We start from the raw sequence: 19,444 nt of genomic DNA, 5'->3' as shown, positions 1-19,444 counted from the left end.
ATTATTTCTGTGCCCTATCATGTCATAGTTTATCTACTCTGCTATTGATGGCTATTCAGGCTGTTTCCAATTTGAAATTAGTAAAAATAAATGCTACTATGGCCTTCTTCACACAGTCTTCACACTGTAGTTTCCAAACTGGAGACAATCCAAGTGCCCATTAATAATAGTCAAATTGAAATGCATTCATCTGATGAACTACTACTTGGTAATAAAAAAGACCAAACTACTGATATGTGCAACATCATGGGCAAATCTCAAAAACATTGTGTAACTGAAACAAGCCAAACACTAAAGAATACATCAAGTATGAAGTCCAAGAATAGGCAAAACTAATCGGCAGTGATTAAAAAAATCAGAAAGTGATTTCTGGAGATGAGGGAAATCGATTGGAAAGAAGCATAAGTCAAGGGAGTTTTCTGGTGTGATGATGAGAATGCTCTTTGTCTTGGATTAGGTGGTAGTTACGTGGGTGTATACAAGCGCCAAATTTCACTGAACCACACTTAATGTCTGGGCATTCTGTTGCATATCAGTTATAACTCAAAAATTAAGTTCAGAAAAATGCTGTTTAGTTTTAAAAATTTGCTGCTATGGGCCGGCGCCGTGGCTCAATAGGCTAATCCTCCACCTTGCGGCGCCGGCACACCGGGTTCTAGTCCCGGTCGGGGCGCCGGATTCTGTCCCGGTTGCCCCTCTTCCAGGCCAGCTCTCTGCTATGGCCAGGGAGTGCAGTGGAGGATGGCCCAGGTGCTTGGGCCCTGCACCCCATGGGAGACCAGGAAAAGCACCTGGCTCCTGGCTCCTGCCAGGATCAGCGCGGTGCGCCGGCTGCAGCGGCGGCCATTGGAGGGTGAACCAACGGCAAAGGAAGACCTTTCTCTCTGTCTCTCTCTCTCACTGTCCACTCTGCCTGTCAAAAAAAAAAAAAAAAAAAAAAAAAAAAAAAGAAATAAAAAAAAAAAAAAACTTAAAAACACACAGGGGATTGATAACACTTGAGGAGATGGAAGTGCTAATACCCTTAATTGATCATTATTCATTGTATATGTGTACTAAACTAAAATACTATACTCCATAAATAAGTACAAATGTTGTATGTGAAGTAAAAATTAGAATAAATAAACAATAAAAAAAAATTCTCTAGAATCAATCAATCAATAAAAAAAAAAAAAAATTTGCTGCTATGAACTATCCGTGGTTTTTGAAATACTTCTGTGTGTGTGCAGGTAGGCGTAGAATGCTGGCTCTACTGCTCACCAGCTATGTGACATTGGGAAAATACCTAGAGTCCCTAGAGAACACCAGTTTCCTTATCTGTGTCAATGCACTAACCTTGCTTGATGGGTGCAAACCTGTGAAGATTATTTCATTAATTAACAAGAGGACAGAGAGCTGGCAGACTTTTTTTTTTTAAAGAATTATTTTATTTCTTTGAAAGAGTTACAGAGAGAGGTAGAGCCAGAGAGAAAAGTCTTCCATTCTGTTGGTTCACTCCCCAAATGAACGCAACGGCCAGAGCTGAGCTGATCCGAAGCTAGGAGTCAGGAGCTTCCTCCAGGTCTCACACACAGGTGCAGGGTCCCAAGCACTTGGGCCATCTTCTACTGCCTTCCCAGGCCACAGCAAAGAGCTGGATTGGAGGAGGAGCAGCTGGGACTCGAACTGGTGCCTATATGGGATACTAGCACTGCAGTCTGGGGCTTTAACCCACTGTGCCACAGCGCCGGCTCCAGGCCTTATTTATTTATTTATTTTTGACAGGCAGAGTGGACAGTGAGAGAGAGACAGAGAGAAAGGTCTTCCTTTGCCGTTGGTTCACCCTCCAATGGCAGGTGCATCGCTCTGATCTGAAGCCAGGAGCCAGGTGCTTCTCCTGGTCTCCCATGGGGTGCAGGGCCCATGGACCTGGGCCATCCTCCACTGTACTCCCGGGCCACAGCATAGAGCTGGCCTGGAAGAGGGGCAACCGGGACAGAATCCAGCGCCCCAACCGGGACTAGAAGCCGGTGTGCTGGCGCTGCAGGCAGAGGATTAGCCTAGTGAGCCGCGGCGCCGGCCCCAGATCTTATTTTTCAAAATCATAGATTTTCAGAAGATGTTCTCTTTGAAATATTGATAAGGGCAGAATATTCCATTTTTATCTGGAAGAGCTGAGTTATTTTGACACAAAGAACTGGCCTTAATTTCTAACCCAGATGTGGAGTTTCAGATAAGGGGTTTCCAGATACAACATGGTAGTTTCCAAGGAAACGGGATCCTGAGTCCTTTTGTTAGTTTAGGTCTGATGATGTGCTTTGAAAATATCAAAGCACTGCTTCTTTCATACTTTACCTCTACTCTGTGTTTGCCCCGATCCTGGAGTCACCCCTCTCTTCCCATGAGTGGTGATATACCCATGAAACTCCGGGTGTGCAGTCTGCTTTGTGGTAGGTTAATAAACTTCACTTTGTCACACTACAAGTGGTCTGTACCCGATGGGCTTTACTTTGGGGGTCACTGATAATGTATGTAAAACATGTTTGCACTGCCTGGTACCTAAGGGGCATTTAAAAGGACTGACCATTTTTTATTATTCCTATGTTACTACAAAAATTGTCTATTTGACATCTAGTATTTGCAAGGCACGGATTTACTGCTCCAAAAGATGCACAGATGGAAAACCACTTTTATTCTGCATAGAGAAATAAAACAACAACTATATTTTCAATTCCTAGGAGAAAAAAAAATCTTTCCTGAACTTCACTTTAAATAGCGTCATATGTAAATGAAAAATTTCCAAGACTATTGTATTGGTTAAAAAGTACAATTTACATGATTTGCTATAAGACTTTACACAAAACTATGGGTTCTAAGAAGCAGGGTTTTGATAATCAAAGCGAGATCCCTCAGTGATATCTTTTTCTATAGATAAAAAAATGCTTTCATAAATGCACGAATGAAAAATAGAGATAACCCCGCTTGGTAAAGCCCCAAGGCTGAATACAGAGCCACTCACACTTTCGGAGGTCCCACCCACACAGACAAGCTGCTTCCTTTCTTTACATTTCCCAGAGATTGCAAAGAGGCTGGAATGGGGTGAGGCTGGCGCACAGAGGAAGCGCTGCCAGTTCCCCTTCACTTATCATCTGAACGCCTCCCAAACCAAAATCCTATCCACGTCTTTCCTTCTACTATAGGCTCCCCAAATGCAGTCTTCTACGGGAACGTGATGGTCTTGCACTCTAAATTACTTAAGGGAATGATTTTTAAATTTTAGGAGTCTAAACAAAGAGACTGTTATGCAGCAGTGTTGTGGTGTAGCAGGTTAAGACGCTGCCTGCGACTCCGTCGTCCCACAGGGGCACTGGTTCTATCCTGATGGCTCCAATTCCCATCCAGCTCCCTGCTAATGACCTGGGAAAAGCAGTAGAAGATGGCTCAAGCCCTTGGGCCCCTATCACCCATGTGGGAAACCCGGACGAAGCCTCTGGCTTTGGCCTGGCCAGGTGCTGACCATTGTGGTCATCTAGGGGGTGAACCAGCAGATGTAAGATCTCTCTCTGCAACTCTGCCTTTCAAATAAATAAGTATTTTTTTAAAAAAATAGACTATTACTGAAGGGTTAAAAAGTTAAAAGCCGCTCCCCACCCCCACCTCCTCTGGTGAACTTTCCTGACCTCGTTAGCCTTGCTCTGCATAGCCATTCTCTATAAAGTTAATTAGTCAGTAAATTACCCCAATGTGAGCGTAACCTTAGTTTCACCTAAGTAAGATAGAAGAAGTCACTGTATATCTCTTTGCCTCCTGGAACCCTGACCCCACCATGTGTCCCTTATCGCCATTCGGCTGCATTCCTAGGTATCATCAAGGCAGTTCCTGCAACCTTGTTGTGTTTGTTGTGTGGCCCTCCCTTTTGGCAATAGGAGGCTTTTTGATACTCCCTGTATAGGCCATATGGTTCTCTGAGGTCTAATCAGGCCCTTACTCGATATCCTGTACTCCCTGTATTCATAAATCAACTGGTTGTAAAATCACTTAACTTGTATCAATTGTTTACTCTATACCTCTGTCTGATCTATGCAATGATTGATTTTCTTTGTTTAAACGTGTATAAAAACCCCAACCCAAGACTATTTGGGGCCGCTCACCTGTACTGGGACGGGGGCCCCGACATGTCGGATCATCAATAAACCTTACCCTTTGTTAATTGCATGAGAGAAAGTCTCTTGGAGCGTTTTTGGGGTGGCAAGAGCAATCCAACTCTAACATTACGTCTCTTAAACATGTGAATAGAGCACCATTCCTTGCTGTGAAACAGCTTATGAATAAGTGAATTGCAGTGAGGATTCATACATAGTACATTTTCACCAAATAAAAGTGAATTGGAGGGGCTGGCACTGTGGTGTAGTAGGTAAAGCCGCCACCTGCAGTGCCAGCATCCCATATGGGCGCCGGTTCGAGTCCCTGCTGCTCCACTTCCCATCCAGCTTTCTGTATGGCCTAGGAAAGCAGTAGAAGATGGCCCAAGTACTTGGGCCCCTGCACCCATGTGGGAGACCGGAAAGAAGTTCCTGGCTCCTGGCTCCAGCCTTTGTGGCCATCTGGGGAGGGAACCAACGGATGTCTCTCTGCTTCTTCTACCTCTGGCTCTGTAACTTTGCCTTTCAAATAAAAATAAATCTTTAAAAAAAAAAAAAGTGAATTGGAAACCATAAAAGTCCTCCACAAATACTACCAAAGCCTTAGGGGATGGAAGCAGAGTGAGGAATTTTGGGTGACAGTTACAGATCTGAGTTTCTCCCATATTTGGCCTGAATTCTCAAAACAGAGTAAGATGTAGGGGCTGAGATCATCTGGTACAAATCGTAGGGGAATCAAAAATCCATGCCTCCTGTCACTGTGCTCTGGCGAGAAAGACTGCCACCCAAGCTCATCTAAACTCAGTCCCCAAACTGGGTGACGTCACCGCCCCGCCCCGCATCCCTAAGCCAGGTCCAGTCCCAGCGGCGCCTGCGCACTGTGGGGGCGGGCGGGGCAGACGCGTGCGCGCTGCGTGGGGGCGGGGATAGTGCGCACGCAGCCTCAGCCTCTTCCCCGCCCTTTCTCTTCCCGGTTTCCCAGCTTGCGGGTCCTGTCTGACGGCTGCTTCCGGTAGGAGCACCGTGCAGGGAGAGCCGGTCTCAGCTCCTCGTCATGTCCTACGGCCCTTTAGACTTGTACCGGAACCCGGGGCCCTCGGGGCCCCCGGTCCGGGACTTCAACAGCATCATCCAGACATGCAGCGGCAACATCCAGCGCATCAGCCAAGCCAGTGAGCCGGGGGACCGAGCCGGGGGGCGGGGGGCGTCCTGGAGACAGGCCTGGCCGAGGCCTCCGGGACGTAGAGCCCGGCTGGGGGTACGGCCAGGGCCACGCCTGAGGCCGTCGCGGGCCTTGCACGCCGGGGGCGGCGGCTGCCATCCCGAGGCCGTCGGGCCCGGGCTCCCCGAGGGTCCCGAGCCCCAGCTGAAGCTCGAAAGTGCGGCCCGCTCCGGGCTGGGGCCGACACTGCGGACCTGACAGCCCGAGGGTGGGAGGGGGCGTGTGTCACCTCGCGAGCCGCGAGCGCGCTGACTTGGCGCAGCAGTGGCCAGCGAGTTTTTCCTGTCGTCGCCTTCCCCCCACCCAGCTCGCCTTCCTCTTTGGCCGGTTTGGGTCGGGGGTTGTTTACTGGTTGAGGCTTTAGGTTTACATTCTGCCCGGCCCGTGGCTCCTCGGAAATCAGCAACTTTGAATTAAGGGAAGTGGGGAGTGCCTGTGTTTGGGTGACTTCATGCACAGTTTTTCCTGTAGTGAATTCGAGAATCAGACACAGTGACTGTTACTTGAAGGGCTGGCATGGCTTCTGTTTTAATAAAGATGATTCACCAGAAACACTTCCATTTACGTTGTTTGTCTTCCATACCAGAGAATGAGGGTGTGTTTTTGGACTTGAAGCAGGTGAAGCTTTTTTCCCCTTCCTACTCCTTTGAACTGATCTGACCAACAGAGTAGCCGGGGTTGGTGGGCTCAGCCACGTTAGGGCTGAAACACGGTGGAGGTAAGAACGCCACTGGTTGTCTTAACGTTCCCTCCTCACCATTAGGGTCCGAGCGAGACGAGGTGAGTGAGGCAAATGCTGGCTTTTCCTGTGGCTGAGAAAAAGCTCAGAGCGTAGAAACTGCGGGCAGCAGCTTTCCCTGGGAGGCATGGTGGTCATCATCCTTGTTTATTACCGTGTTTTTGTGAGCTTGGCTGCACTCTGTTAATAGGTAGAACTAGTTGGTCCTGAATTACAATTATGTTCTGTATTTTTAAGGAATAAGCTATAATTTTGACTTTAAATTTAAATGTGCATGGTTGAATTTGAACATTGTGAGCAGGTAGAACATTTCCAAATGGAAGGGTGTTTTGGGAGACTGGGTAATTTGGAAGTGGAAAGCATATGTGATCTGTTCAATCCAGAAACAAAAAAATAATATGACTTTGTATTCTCATTTCTTTTTGTGAGGGATCTGTACTGCAGGCTAGATCAGAAAATTCTGGATCAAGATAGTTTCTGTTGAGGCCAAATCTAATTTTAATGTCTATTTTTAAAGTACTCATTCAGTGTATGTTTGTTTGAATGTCAGGCTGTGTAGTAAGTTGGAACTGGCCTGGATTCTTTGAGTAGGGAGTGTGTGGGGTACACACACAACCAAAAGCTAAAGTGGAGGGGATCAGAGCTCCAGAAGTACAGATAACATTATGGAGGTGTTCAGGAGAGAGAAACCGTTTCCGGTCGGGAGATACTAGAAAAGGCGTAATGGCATTTGGAGCAGTTCTGGAAAGATAGTGGAAAGGATTTACACTGTCGGTAAAGAGGAAGCGGGCATTTGAGGGGGAATGAGTAACTGTGCTAGTGCGAAAGCTGAAGCTGCATCTGGTAGGAAAGAAAGTAGAGTAACTTAATTTGGGTAGAGTGCTGGGCTCCAGAAAGTGCCAGAAAGTAGCACTGGAAGGTGAGGTGGGCCCTAACGGGAAAGGCGTTACGTGCTAAGCTAAGGGGCTTGGATTTAATTCTTCAGGAATGTGTAGCTTGACCTGGAAGGGAGAGAGACTGGAATCAAGAGATGCCGGGTAGGGACTGAATGAAAAGGAAGGAAAAGCTGGGAGAGCTTTCGTTGGTCGTGGTCTTGGTCAGAATTAGCTGTAGACTGGACACTGGGCTGAAGGGGACCTTTGGAATCACATCTTAATAACTCACTAGCTAAGTGCCAAGCAGTACGAAAAGTGCTTTACTTTTATTATTTTATTGTGAAGCAGCCTGTGAAGTAATTGCCAAAATGATTTCCATTTTGGGGGTTGAGAAAGTGACTAATGATTACCCAGCTAACAAATGGCAATACCAGATCTGTCTCTTGTGACTAGAAATTTGCCTTGTTATAATGTTTAATTAATGCTAAAAAGATCTATAGTGGTTAACACCTCAAGTACACAAGTGACTTAAGTTGTTCACTCTCCAGAGGACACTTTGAGAAAGGGGAGGGGATACCTGAAGCTGTGGTGCTTTCTGTGTGAGTATCTGTAGAGATACGTCTGTACAGATCGATAGATATATCTCTGTGCACACACACACACACACACACACGTAATAAAGAGCAATGATAAGTGCTCTGAAGTCTAAGGAAGGGTGAGTGGATATAGAATGAGGGAGGGGGAGGGGAAGTTAATCAAGGAAGACCTGTCTGAGGAGGTGGCGTCTGAGTATATACCTGAATGAAGTGAGGGTGAGAAGCTGGGAAGAAGGCGTTCTAGGCAGAAGGCAGGAGCAGAGGCCTGAGCGTGTTCCAGAGGAGCGAGCAGGCCGGTGTGGCTGGACTGCAGTTAGAGGAGTGAGGAGGAACACGAGGAGGTCAGACAGGTAGCCAGGGGTCAGATCGCATAGGGTCTTAGCCCTCAGGAAATTGTGTGTAGTTGATGTGCGTGAATAAGGAAGGCTTTTCTACCACTTGAGAACTCGTCCTGCCTCTTCCCCTTGTGCTGTGCTTCCTCCCAAGTCCTGTGACCGTAGGCGTGTGAGTTGAAATTCTTCCTTTGGGGTTGCTTACTGAGGAATTGGGACTTTGAAATTCGTAGGACATTGTATCTACCCAGTTGTCACGTTAGTGCCTGTGCCCCAAACCTCTCCTGAGAAATGGCCGGAATGAGCTGGTGGGCGTGAACTCACAGCCCTGCACGGGCCTGTGCCCACTGAAGTTTGAGGGGTAGCTCTTTTTCTCCCCAGCTGTTCAGCCACAGACGTGGGCTTGGAATTGCTGAGCTTGGCTGCCTAATACACAGTGCCCTGTGTGGGTTTTTACAGGTACAGCTTAGGTTGACTGCCTGGTACAAACAGTTGTTATCAGTCTGGGTAGAGTACAGATGGAGGAAGGACACTGGACTCCACCTGCTGTGGAATGAAGGGTCTGGGCAAGTGTTGCTGAGGCAGAAACAGTTGAACTTTTAAGTTATAACATCCTGTGGGTGGTTCTTTTGGAGTGATTTTCATATTTGCCCCTTACTTTTTTTTTTTTTTTTAATTTATTTGATAGGTAGAGTTATAGACAGAGAGAGAGACAAAGAGAAAGATCTTCCTTCTGTTGGTTCACTCCCCAAATGGCTGCCACGGCCGGCGCTGTGGCGATCCGAAGCCAGGAGCCAGGTGCTTCCTCCTGGTCTCCCGCGCGGGTGCCGGGGCCCAAGCACTTGGGTCATCCTCCACTGCCCTCCCGGGCCACAGCAGAGAGCTGGACTGGAAGTGGAGCAGCTGGGACTAGAACTGGTGCCCATATGGGATGCCGGCGCCGCAGGCGGAGGATTAGCCAAGTGAGCCACGGCGCCAGCCCTGCCCCTTACTTTTGGTTTCATTGCCACCCTAACACCTGTATCCAGCAGCATACTGTTAGTGTCTGTGGTCGTGGGTCTCGCCCATTCCAGTTCAGCGGATGGCGCTGTCAGCAGTGTGTCCAAAGTCTTGTCTCCGTTGTGCTGCCCACCTCCTCGAGCGCCTCTGCTGGCTCTCTTGTCTGCTGTGTCAGATCTTAACTTTCTGCCTTACTTTCTCTCTCTGTGATCTTAACCCATATTAGCCACGTTTCCTACTCCTCCTCATTCTTTTCCCGAGGCAGGGCATTTTTCTTAAAGCTTGAGAACTCTGTTTTTTTTTTTTTTTTTTTTTCCAGGTCTTTGCTTTATTCTTTTCTCCTTTCTTTAATATCTTTCTTCTCCCTACTTCACTGGCTGTCTAAATTACATAAATTCTATGGGCAGGCATTTAGCCTAGCAATTAGATGCCTGTTAAGGCACTCAACTGCAGACCCTGAGACGCAGTGGTGATGGGTCAAGTGATTGGGTTCCTGTCACCCATTTGGGATACTTGGATTGAGTTCCTGGTTCCTGGCTTCAGCGGGCCCTAGCTTGACCCAGCCCTGGCTGTTGCAAGTATTTGGGAAGTGAACAAGTGATTGGGAGCACATTCTCTCTGTATCTCTCAAATAATCTTTTTTTTTTTTTAGATTTATTTATTTATTTGGCAGAGAGCTAGATCAGAAGTGAAGCAGCTGGTCTCGAACCGGCGCCCTTATGGGATGCCAGCACTGCCGGTGGTGGCCTTACCTACTATGCCACAGTGTCGGCCCCTCAAATAATTTTAATTATACACATCTTTTGAGCTGTGTTTAAATCCTGTCCCTCATAACTAAGCTCACTTTAAAAATATTTATTATTTATTTGAAAGGCAGAATACCAGAGAGAGAGAGAGAGACCGATTGATCTTCCCTCTGCTGGTGCATTAACAGAGAGCTGGATCAGAAGAGAAGCAGCCAGGACACAAACCAGTGCTCATATGGGATGCTGGCACCTCAGGTGGAGGCTTAGCCTACTACGCTATGGCCGACCCCTATTTTCCCTTTTTGTCTGTTACTCCATCTGTAGTACGATTGGAATTGTTAAAAGGGGATGTCATTTCAAAGTGCCTAGTATATTGCCTGGCATGTAGTTGACATTCAATAAATGATATTATTTGTTTAGTAGTTAGGTGGACAGGTACAGGAGTCATGCTACCAGGCTTTAAAATTAAACCCTAGATCATCTTCTTAGTAACCGTATAAATCTATCACTTTACTCCTCTATTTCTCAATTTGCTCATCTATATAATGGACTTAACAGGGGCCAGCTCTGGTACAGTAGGATAATCTCCATCTGCGGTGCTGGCATCCTATATGGGTGCTGGTTTGAGTCCCTGCTGCTCCACTTCGATCCAGCTCTCTGCTATGGCCTGGAAAAGCAGTAGAAGATGGCCCAAGTGCTTGGGCCCCTGCACCCATGTGAGAGTTGGGAAGAAGCTCCTGGCTCCTGGCTTCAGATTGGCTCAGCTCCAGCTGTTGAGGCCTTTGGGGAGTGAACTAGCAGATGGAGGACCTTTCTCTCTGTTTCTCCTTCTCACTGCCTATAACTCTACCTCTCAAAGAAATAAATAAAATCTTTAAAAAAGAAATGGACTTAATAGTAATCCCTTATGAGGATTAAATGAGATAATTTATGTAAAGTGAGGATTGAGTGGGATAATTTATGTAGGATTGTGAGGATTAAATGAAATAATCTACATAAATACTTAAAGCAGTGCCTGTTACATAGTAAGTGCTTAAGAAATGTTAGCTATTGTTTTCTAAGAAATTTGCAGGCATTTTTCCCTCAGTTTAGCACTTGCTTATATTCTGTATTGTTTAATTAATATATGCTTTTTGGTCTTGTCAATACACCTAGAGAGAGTACTGCTAGTTTTTTGAGGGTGGCAAAATTATGCAGTATATATCCCTCTGGAGCTCTTTCGTGCCTGGCACAGCAGCAGTGGATGGTAGCTGGCATTTGTTATGTACTTGATTGATTTTATCATTGCTAAGCACATTTTTTCTTGCTCTTGAGTTTGATAATAGTAATAGTAGCTATCCTTAATTGCGTGCTTTTATATGCCAGACATTGTTCTAAATTTAGCTTCATATTACCTCATTTCATCTTCAAAACAACGATGTGAGAGGATTCTCCTGTTATTTTCATTTTTTAGGCAAGAAAACTGAGGCATAGAGGAGTGGAGCCTTGTGCTCAAGGTCACTCATCTAGGAAGTGGTGAAACCAGAACTCAGGCGTAGGCAGTTGTAATTCAGAGCCCATTCTGTAGCCCAGTACGTCTTCAGTCACTGGTCTGGTGACTGGAAGAGTGTACCTCTGATGTGTAGCACTCATTTTCAGTGGAGAGTTTTACTTACGTCAGGTCATTTTCATCATAGCTGCGAGTATTTAAAAATAGAATATGAACACAGTCATCAGACTAAAACACTGAGATGCCTTCCTTGTCATAATCACCACATAGGTGTTCGTTCTCTCATTTGGTAATGCTTTCTTGTTGAATTTGTTTTTAATATACTGAATTAGAGCATCAGATTATATGAAATGAAGAGAAAAATATTTTTCCCACCTGTCATGGTAGTTGCTTTTTTCTTTTTCTTTTCTTTTCTTTTTTTTTTCTTTTTTTTCTTTTTTGACAGGCAGAGTGGACAGTGAGAGAGAGAGACAGAGAGAAAGGTCTTCCTTTGCCGTTGGTTCACCCTCCAATGGCCGCCGCGGCCGGCGCATCGCGCTGATCCGATGGTAGGAGCCAGGTGCTTCTCCTGGTCTCCCATGGGGTGCAGGGCCCAAGTACTTGGGCCATCCTCCACTGCACTCCCTGGCCAAGGCAGAGAGCTGGCCTGGAAGAGGGGCAACCAGGACAGAATCCGGCGCCCCGACTGGGACTAGAACCCAGTGTGCCAGCACCGTAGGCGGAGGATTAGCCTATTGAGCCGTGGCACCGGCCACTGATTACTCTTGTCTGGAATGCTTTTCTTAGGTAGCTGCATTGCTTGATCTTTCCCTTCTTTTAGACCTCTGCTCAAAGTCACCTTATTAGACAGATCTAAGTCAAACTTTTGGGTTGCAAAAAACTTTGTTGCATGGGACCAGAGCTATTCCATTATTGAATTTTGCTTAGAAACCATTTAGTCCCTACACAGTTGTAAAGATTTAGTGAGAGAAAATAAAAGCGCCACATAAATACTAAGTATTAAGTGAATGTTGGTTAAATCTGAATATAATCTATAATTAGTGAAAAAGAAACCCAGTAAAATGACATGGCAGGTACAGCACCATTTATCTGGTTAGTGGTCAAGGCTGGCTTAGATTTCAGATCTCATTATTCCTAGTTTACCTTCATTTACCTCTTCTACCCTGGCTTAGATTTCAGATCTCATTATTCCTAGTTTACCTTCATTTACCTCTTCTACCCTAAAGAGAGTCCATAATGTACAAGGGAGGCTGGCTCAATTAATCAGTAATTATTATGTACCCACCGTGTGCCAGGCACCCTGCTGCTTTCTAGTGAGTACAGAGGGTATTTCCCCAAGTGGGAGGGAGTTGGGGAGGAGAGCAGGTTAGAGCAAGGACATCAGCCTATCTGGAACAGAGGGCTATAAAGTTAGAGAACTCTTAGATAAGTAGGGTGGGGCAAAGTGGAACACTGGGAAATCCAGGCCTGCCTTGTGTGACTACATTCTGTTTCCTTGAAGAGCCAGCCTATTGAAGGAACTTAATGTGGCAAGAAGATTACAGCCATTGGAATCAGCCCCAGGTTTGAATTCTGGTCATTGTGACACAACAAGTAGCTTGACAGCTCATTAAAATTCACAGTTTTTATTGTTTGCAAGGCCCACTGCCTCTTTGGTCTTATCTCTCTTGCTCACTCTGCTCTGCCCCCCTGGCCTTTTTCCCATTGTTCCTCCATCTGCACCGGGGACTTTGTGCTGATTACTCTTTTTTTTTTTTTTTTTTTTTGACAGGCAGAGTGGACAGTGAGAGAGAGAGAGACAAAGAGAAAGGTCTTCCTTTTGCCATTTGTTCACCCTCCAATGGCCGCCACGGCCGGTGCACCGCGCTGATCTGAAGCCAGGAGCCAGGTGCTTCTCCTGGTCTCCCATGTAGGGCCCAAGGACTTGGGCCATCCTCCACTGCACTCCTGGGCCATAGCAGAGAGCTGGCCTGGAAGAGGGGCAACCGGGACAGAATCCGGCGCCCCGACCGGGACTAGAACCCAGTGTGCCAGCACCGTAGGCGGAGGATTAGCCTATTGAGCCGTGGCACCGGCCACTGATTACTCTTGTCTGGAATGCTTTTCTTAGGTAGCTGCATTGCTTGATCTTTCCCTTCTTTTAGACCTCTGCTCAAAGTCACCTTATTAGACAGATCTCTCTGACCATTCTGTATTAACTAGTACCCTCTGCCCACCCTTGTCATTCCCAGCCCTAACCTAAATTGACTTTTCTTTATGTTACATTTCACTATTTCATATATGTTGTCTTTCTTTCTTTTTTTTTCCCTCTTAGAATGTAAGCTTGAAAGCATGTATCTTGTAGGGCATAGAACAGTGTAGAGGGGCCAGCATTGTGGCATAACAGGTTAAGCCACCCACTACAATGCCAGCATCCCATATGGGCACCTGATCAAGTCCTGGCTGCTCCACTTCCAATCTAGCACCCTGTTGATGGCTTGGGAAAGCAGCGGAAGATGGCCCAAGTGCTTGGGCCCCTGCACCCACGTGGAAGACTAGAAGAAGCTCCTGACTCCTGGCTCCAGCCTGGCCCAGCCCCAGCTGTTGCAGCTGTTTGGTAGTGAACCAGCGAATGGAAGATCTCTCTCTGTAACTCTGCCTACTCTGTCTTGTTTTATTTAAAAGGCAGAGTTACAGAGAGAAGGAGAGACAAAGAGAGATCCTCCATCCACTGGTTCACTCCCCAGGTGGCCCCAATGGCCGGAGCTGGGCTGATCTGAAGCCAGGAGCCAGGAGCTTCTTCCAGGTCTCCTATTTGGATGCAGGGGCTCAGTCTCTTGGACCATCTTTCATTGCTTTCCCCAGGCCATTAGCAGAGAACTGGATTGGAAGTGGAGCAGCTGAGACTTGAACTGGTGCCCATGTGGGATGCTGCCACTGCAGGTAGCAGCTTTACCTGCTATGCCACAGCACTGGCCCAACCTATATATTCTTAATTCTGAAAAATTTTGCTTCATGAATCCCATCATACAGTGATTTTTAGCTAGGGAGAAGTAACTTGTATACTCTAATAAGTACTGGGATTGTTACATTTCTGCTTAAGAATCTTCTTAGCAATCATTGTTGCCTAATCATTGCTTCTTTTATTTATTTTTTATTTTTTTTAAGATTTATTTTATTTATTTGAAAGACAGAGTTACAGAGAGAGGTAGAGACAGAGAGAGGTCTTCCATCCACTGGTTCACTTCCCAGATGGCTATGGCCGGAGCTGTGCTAATCTGAAGCCAGGAGCCAAGAATATCCTCCAGGTCTCCCATGTGGGTGCAGGGGCCCAAGGACTTGGGCCATTTTCTACTGCTATCCCAGGCCATAGCAGAGAGCTGGATTGGAAGAGGAGCAGCGAGGACTAGAACCGGTGCCCTTATGGGTTGCCAAGGCTTCAGGCCAGGGCGTTAACCCACTGTGCCACAGTGCAGGCCCCTAATCATTGCTTCTTATCAAACTTGGGGCTATTTGCAAGTCAGTGTTAATTGTAAAGTAGCTTTTTTTTTTCCCTTAAGATTTATTTTGTTTATTTGAATGGTGCAGTTATGGAGACAGAGATTTTCCATCTGCTGGTTCATTCCCCAGTTGGCTGTAACAGCCAGGGCTGGGCCAGCCAGGAGCCAGGAGCTTCATCCAGCATTGTATTTATATGTATAATATTCACAAATTATGCAACATAGATTAGTTTCCTCATTTTCTCACTGCGCCAGCATTTGAGCAGGCCAGTGTTTTACAAGTGGAACTTTATCATTAATCTAGAGAGAACCAGAAAGGAGACTGTCCTTCGGTGGAGGAGCCCTGTACCTGTTGTGTTATGTTATCTGTGAAGTTCTATTGAAATGTGAAGATAAGTGTGTTTCTTCTGGGCAAAGAGTATTCTGTTAATATGTTCTGTATTTCAGCTACCTGTAATAAAAGACAGGCGACACTCCTAAAAAGCACTGTGGCATAGTGGGTAAAGCTGCCATCTATGATACTGGTATTCCATATGAGCATTGGTTTGTGTCCTGGCCACTCCACTTTCTTTCTTTCTTTCTTTCTTTCTTTTTTTTTTTTTTTTTTTTCCCAGGCAGAGTGGACAGTGAGAGAGAGAGGAGACAGAGAGAAAGGTCTTCCTTTGCCGTTGGTTCACCCCCCGATGGTCATTGCGGCCAGCGCACCGCGCTGATCTGAAGCCAGGAGCCAGGTGCTTCTCCTGGTCTCCCATGGGGTGAAGCACTTGGGCCATCCTCCACTGCCTTCCCGGGCCACAGCAGAGAGCTGACCTGGAAGGGGAGCAACTGGGACAGAACCGTTGCCCCAAGAACCTGGAGTACTGCCGCACAGGTGGAGGATTAGCCTAGTGAGCTGTGGCGCCGGCCAAGGCCACTCCACTTTCAATTTATTTACCTGCTAATGGTCTGGGAAAAGCAGCAGAAGATAACCCAAGTGCTTGGACCTCTGCCACCCATGTGGGAGACCTAGAGGAAGCTCCTGGCTTTAGCCTAGCCCAGCCCTGGCCATTGTGGCCGTTTGGGAAGTGAACCAGTGGATGGAAGATCTGTCTCTATCGCTCCCTCTATCTGTATAGCTCTGACTTCAAATAAATAGTAAATCTTTTTTTTTTTTTCTTTTAAAGAAAGCAGGCTAACCAGAAATCACCCAGCTACCTTCCAACCTATGAGTGCTTACATCTCTTCAGCCTACCAACCAAAAAAAGAGAAAATAGAAAGCAAGGCACAAAAGAAACCAAGCTTCTACTCCTGTTGCAGAAATCAGTGAGGGGCATGGGTGTTCTGATTCCAGGTGGCCTGGTGTTGGTGTTTTTCTTCTTATTGGGCCTCTGTTTTCCTAGGCTAGGCTAGGGTTTTAGACATCAGGATTCAGACTTGACCATTCCTAGTCTTAGCAAAATATCAAAAAAAGGTAGAAAAGGTCACATAAAGCTGTATTATTTGCCTATGTTATGGTATAGACAGTGTAACTGAAGAAGCTAGCCATTGTGATATACATAGTGTGATATACCTGGGATTGAATTTTTTCCTTACATTTGTGTAAGATATTTAACCTCCCTAAATACATTCTCTTGTTTGTACAATAAGGGTATATCTACTTTAGACTGTTGCTGTGAAAATTAAAGTCTACAGAGCTCTTTTAAAAAAAAGAATATATATATATATTATTTGACAGTGTTATAGACAGAGTTATAGACAGTGAGAGAGAGACAGAGAGAAATGTCTTCCTTCCATTGGTTCACTCCCTTAATGGCCACCACGGCCGGCGCTGCGCCGATCCAAAGCCAGCAGCCAGGTGTTTCTTCCTGGTCTCCCATGTGGGTGCAGGGACCCAAGCACTTGGGCCATCCTCTGCTGCCCTCCCGGGCTACAGCAGAGAGCTGGACTGGAAGAAGAGCAACTGGGACTAGTACCTGGCACCCCAACTGGGACTAGAACCCGGGGTGCCGGCACCATAGGCGGAGGGTTAGCCAAGTGAGCCACGGTGCCGGCCAAGAATATTTTTTGACAGAGTTACAGAGAGACAAAGAGAGATCTTCATCTACTGGTTCACTCCTCAAATGGCCCCAAAGTCTAGGGCTAGGTCAGACCAGGCCAAAGCCAGGAGCCAGGAGCTTCTTCTGGGTCTCCCATGTTAGTGCGGTCACCCAAGCACTTGGGCCATCTTCTGCTGCTTTCCCAGGCCATTAGCAGAGAGGTGAATCCAAAGTTGGGGAACTGGGTCTTGAGCCAGTGCCCACATGGGATACCAGTGTTGCAGGTGGTAGCTTTACCTACCACACCACAGTGCTGGCCCACAGAGCCCTTAGTGCAGTGCCTGACACATGGAGATGCTCAATCAGTGGTAACCTATTATTAATAAAAAACATACATTGTCTTTCCAGAACTGTTTGCTATAGAAGAATTATTGTATTTGTGAGTTGAAACATTTTCATTGATGTGAATTGATAATAGGTATCAAGGCCATTCCAAAGGGGATGGGTTTTTTAACCAGTGCCATGAAAGATCTGGAAAAGTCAGCAAGTTCCTTGGGGGATGATAAACAAAACCATCAGCTTCTACTTAGTGGCATATTACTCTGTAGGAGAAAGGTGAGCCTGTAACTAGTTTTTGGAGAAATGTGTATGCCAGGGTTTAGATCATAGCAAGGTTTCTGTTAGTTGCATGTACTTATTCAAGATTAGGGAGACCAGTGATCTGAGAAGTCGGGTGTTCATGATGTGTTTTTCTTTTAAATAAACTTTTTCCCCCTACTCTCCCCAGCTGCTCAGATAAAGAATTTGATGAGCCAACTAGGAACTAAGCAGGACTCAAGCAAGCTTCAGGAAAATCTGTGAGTAGCTTCCTGAAAAGGTTGGGTCTGGGGAGGGCTCTCTGAGGATGTCCTTAATGTCCTTGCTTGATGGCAGTGTAGGTTTCAGATCTGTGGAGTGAGAAGGAGAGGAGTGGGTCCTGAGGGACTAGCTGGAGCTGGGAGAGGGTGATGGTGTAGGAGTATATGTCGGCCTCCTGGTGGTATGGTCTGGTTTGAGTTCCCACTTTATGTAACACAGGAAAAGTAATTCATGGTAGCCTGGGGTAGAGGAGTGGACTGGTGGTGGGAGCTCCAGATTGTTTTTATCCCATCTTTCTTTGACTCCATTTCTGCTTTTAGAAGTTCTATTCTTCATCTTTAAAATATCCTGCACAATAAATATTCTTTGTTTCCCGTCCTAGACATTGTGAAGTTAGAGAATGACTGTTATTACTATGAGTGTTTTTAAGAGAGATGTGAAATAGCTCTGGGTATTTTACCACTGTCTGGGATTTCAGGCCTCTGGTCAACTCCTTCTTATTTTTGATTCTCGTCTGTGTGTGTGTGTGTGTGTTCAAATCCTAGAGGCCCATTTTCAGTGAAGCAAATTAGTAATTGTTAGCATAGTATCTTAATCTATTTGGGCTACTGTAACAAAATGCTGTAAACTGGTGGTTTATGAACAGCATGGGTATATTCTCAGAGTTCTAGAGACGGGATGGCCAAGGTAAGGGAGAGGGCCAATACAGTGTGTGGTGAGGCCCTGCTTTATCATGGATGGTGCCTTCTTGCTATGTCCTCACTTGGTAAAAGGGACAAGGCCACTTGATGGCACTTGTTTTAAAAAGTTTGGTTACTTATTTGAGTCAGAGACAGACAGGGAGAGAGGTCTTATCTTCTGGTTCATACTCCCAAATACCTGCAACAGCCAGGACCAGGCAGGGAGGAACCTGGGAGCTGGGATCTCAGTCCAGGTCTCCACACAGGTAGCAGGGACCCAATTACTTGAGCCATTGTCACTGCCTCTTCGGAACAGAATTAGTCAGAAGCTGGAGTCAGGAACTGACTCCAGAGTTGAACCCAGGTACTCAAGTATTGAACATGGACTTTTTTCTTATTGCTAAGATTTATTTACTTGAAAAGGAGAGTGACAGAGATGGAGAGGGAGAGACAGAGAGAGTGATCTTCCATCTTCTGGTTCACTCCCCAAATGCCTGCAACAGCTAGGACTGGGCCAGGCTGAAGCCAGGATCCCAGAACTCCCATCTGGATCTGCCATGTGGATGCTGCTTGGGCTGTCATCTGCTGCCTTCCCAGGTGCATTGCAGGAAGCTGGATTGGAAGTAGGGTGGCCAGAACTCTGACTGGCATTCTGATATGGGATGTCGGCATCCCAAGCATAGCTTAAACTGCTGTACCACAGTGCCCACCCTGGAACACACACTTGTTAACCTAGGCTTAATGCCCAAGGAATATCTCTCTCTCTCTCTCTCTCTTTTTAATTAATTAATTTATTTGAAAGGCAGAGTTATAGAGAGGCAGAGAGAGAAAGAGAATCTTCCATCCACTTGTTCACTTCCCAAATTGCTGTAACAGCTGGAGCTGGGCTGATCTGGAGCCAGGAGCCAGGAAATTCTTCCTGGTATCCCACACAAGTGCAAGGGCCCAAGGACTTGGGCCATCTTCTGCAGTTTTCCTAGGCCATAGCAGAGAGCTGGTTAGGAGGAGGAGCAGCTGGGACTAGAACTGGCGCCCATATGGTTTGCCAACACTGCAGGTGGCGGCTCTCCCGTTATGCCACAGTGCCAGCCCCAGAAGCCTCATTTATAAGAGCATTAAACCTGAGGTTAGGATTCCAACATGTGAATTTTAGGGGAGCATAAACATTCAGACCGCCACATGTGGTTTCTCTGACCTCCCTTAAAACCTGTGTAGAAATGCCTGAGAGCATAGGAAAGAAGCAGTGAGTGAAAAGGACTCTTACATGTTTCCATTGCTTTCCAATCCCACTTA

At 46.3% G+C, this 19,444-nt stretch overlaps 1 protein-coding gene across 2 annotated transcripts in view; it reads left to right on the top strand.

Annotated features, from left to right (window-relative positions):
• Window positions 1-4,996: 4,996 nt before the first annotated feature.
• The window catches only part of STX12 (syntaxin 12), a 37,689-nt gene continuing 23,241 nt past the window's right edge, over window positions 4,997-19,444 (top strand). For both annotated transcript variants that reach the window (XM_002716116.6, XM_051856792.3), the window contains exons 1-2: window positions 4,997-5,293; window positions 17,401-17,470. In XM_002716116.6, coding sequence (XP_002716162.1) covers window positions 5,176-5,293; window positions 17,401-17,470 — 188 coding nt within the window. In that variant the 5' untranslated portion in view covers window positions 4,997-5,175. The remainder of the gene's footprint in view (window positions 5,294-17,400; window positions 17,471-19,444) is intronic.

This window comes from Oryctolagus cuniculus, chromosome 7 (assembly GCF_051225735.1).
Source record: "Oryctolagus cuniculus isolate XC-2025 breed Fujian yellow rabbit chromosome 7, ASM5122573v1, whole genome shotgun sequence".
NCBI classification, from domain to species: domain Eukaryota; kingdom Metazoa; phylum Chordata; class Mammalia; order Lagomorpha; family Leporidae; genus Oryctolagus; species Oryctolagus cuniculus.
This window is presented reverse-complemented; position numbering and strand designations above follow the sequence as displayed.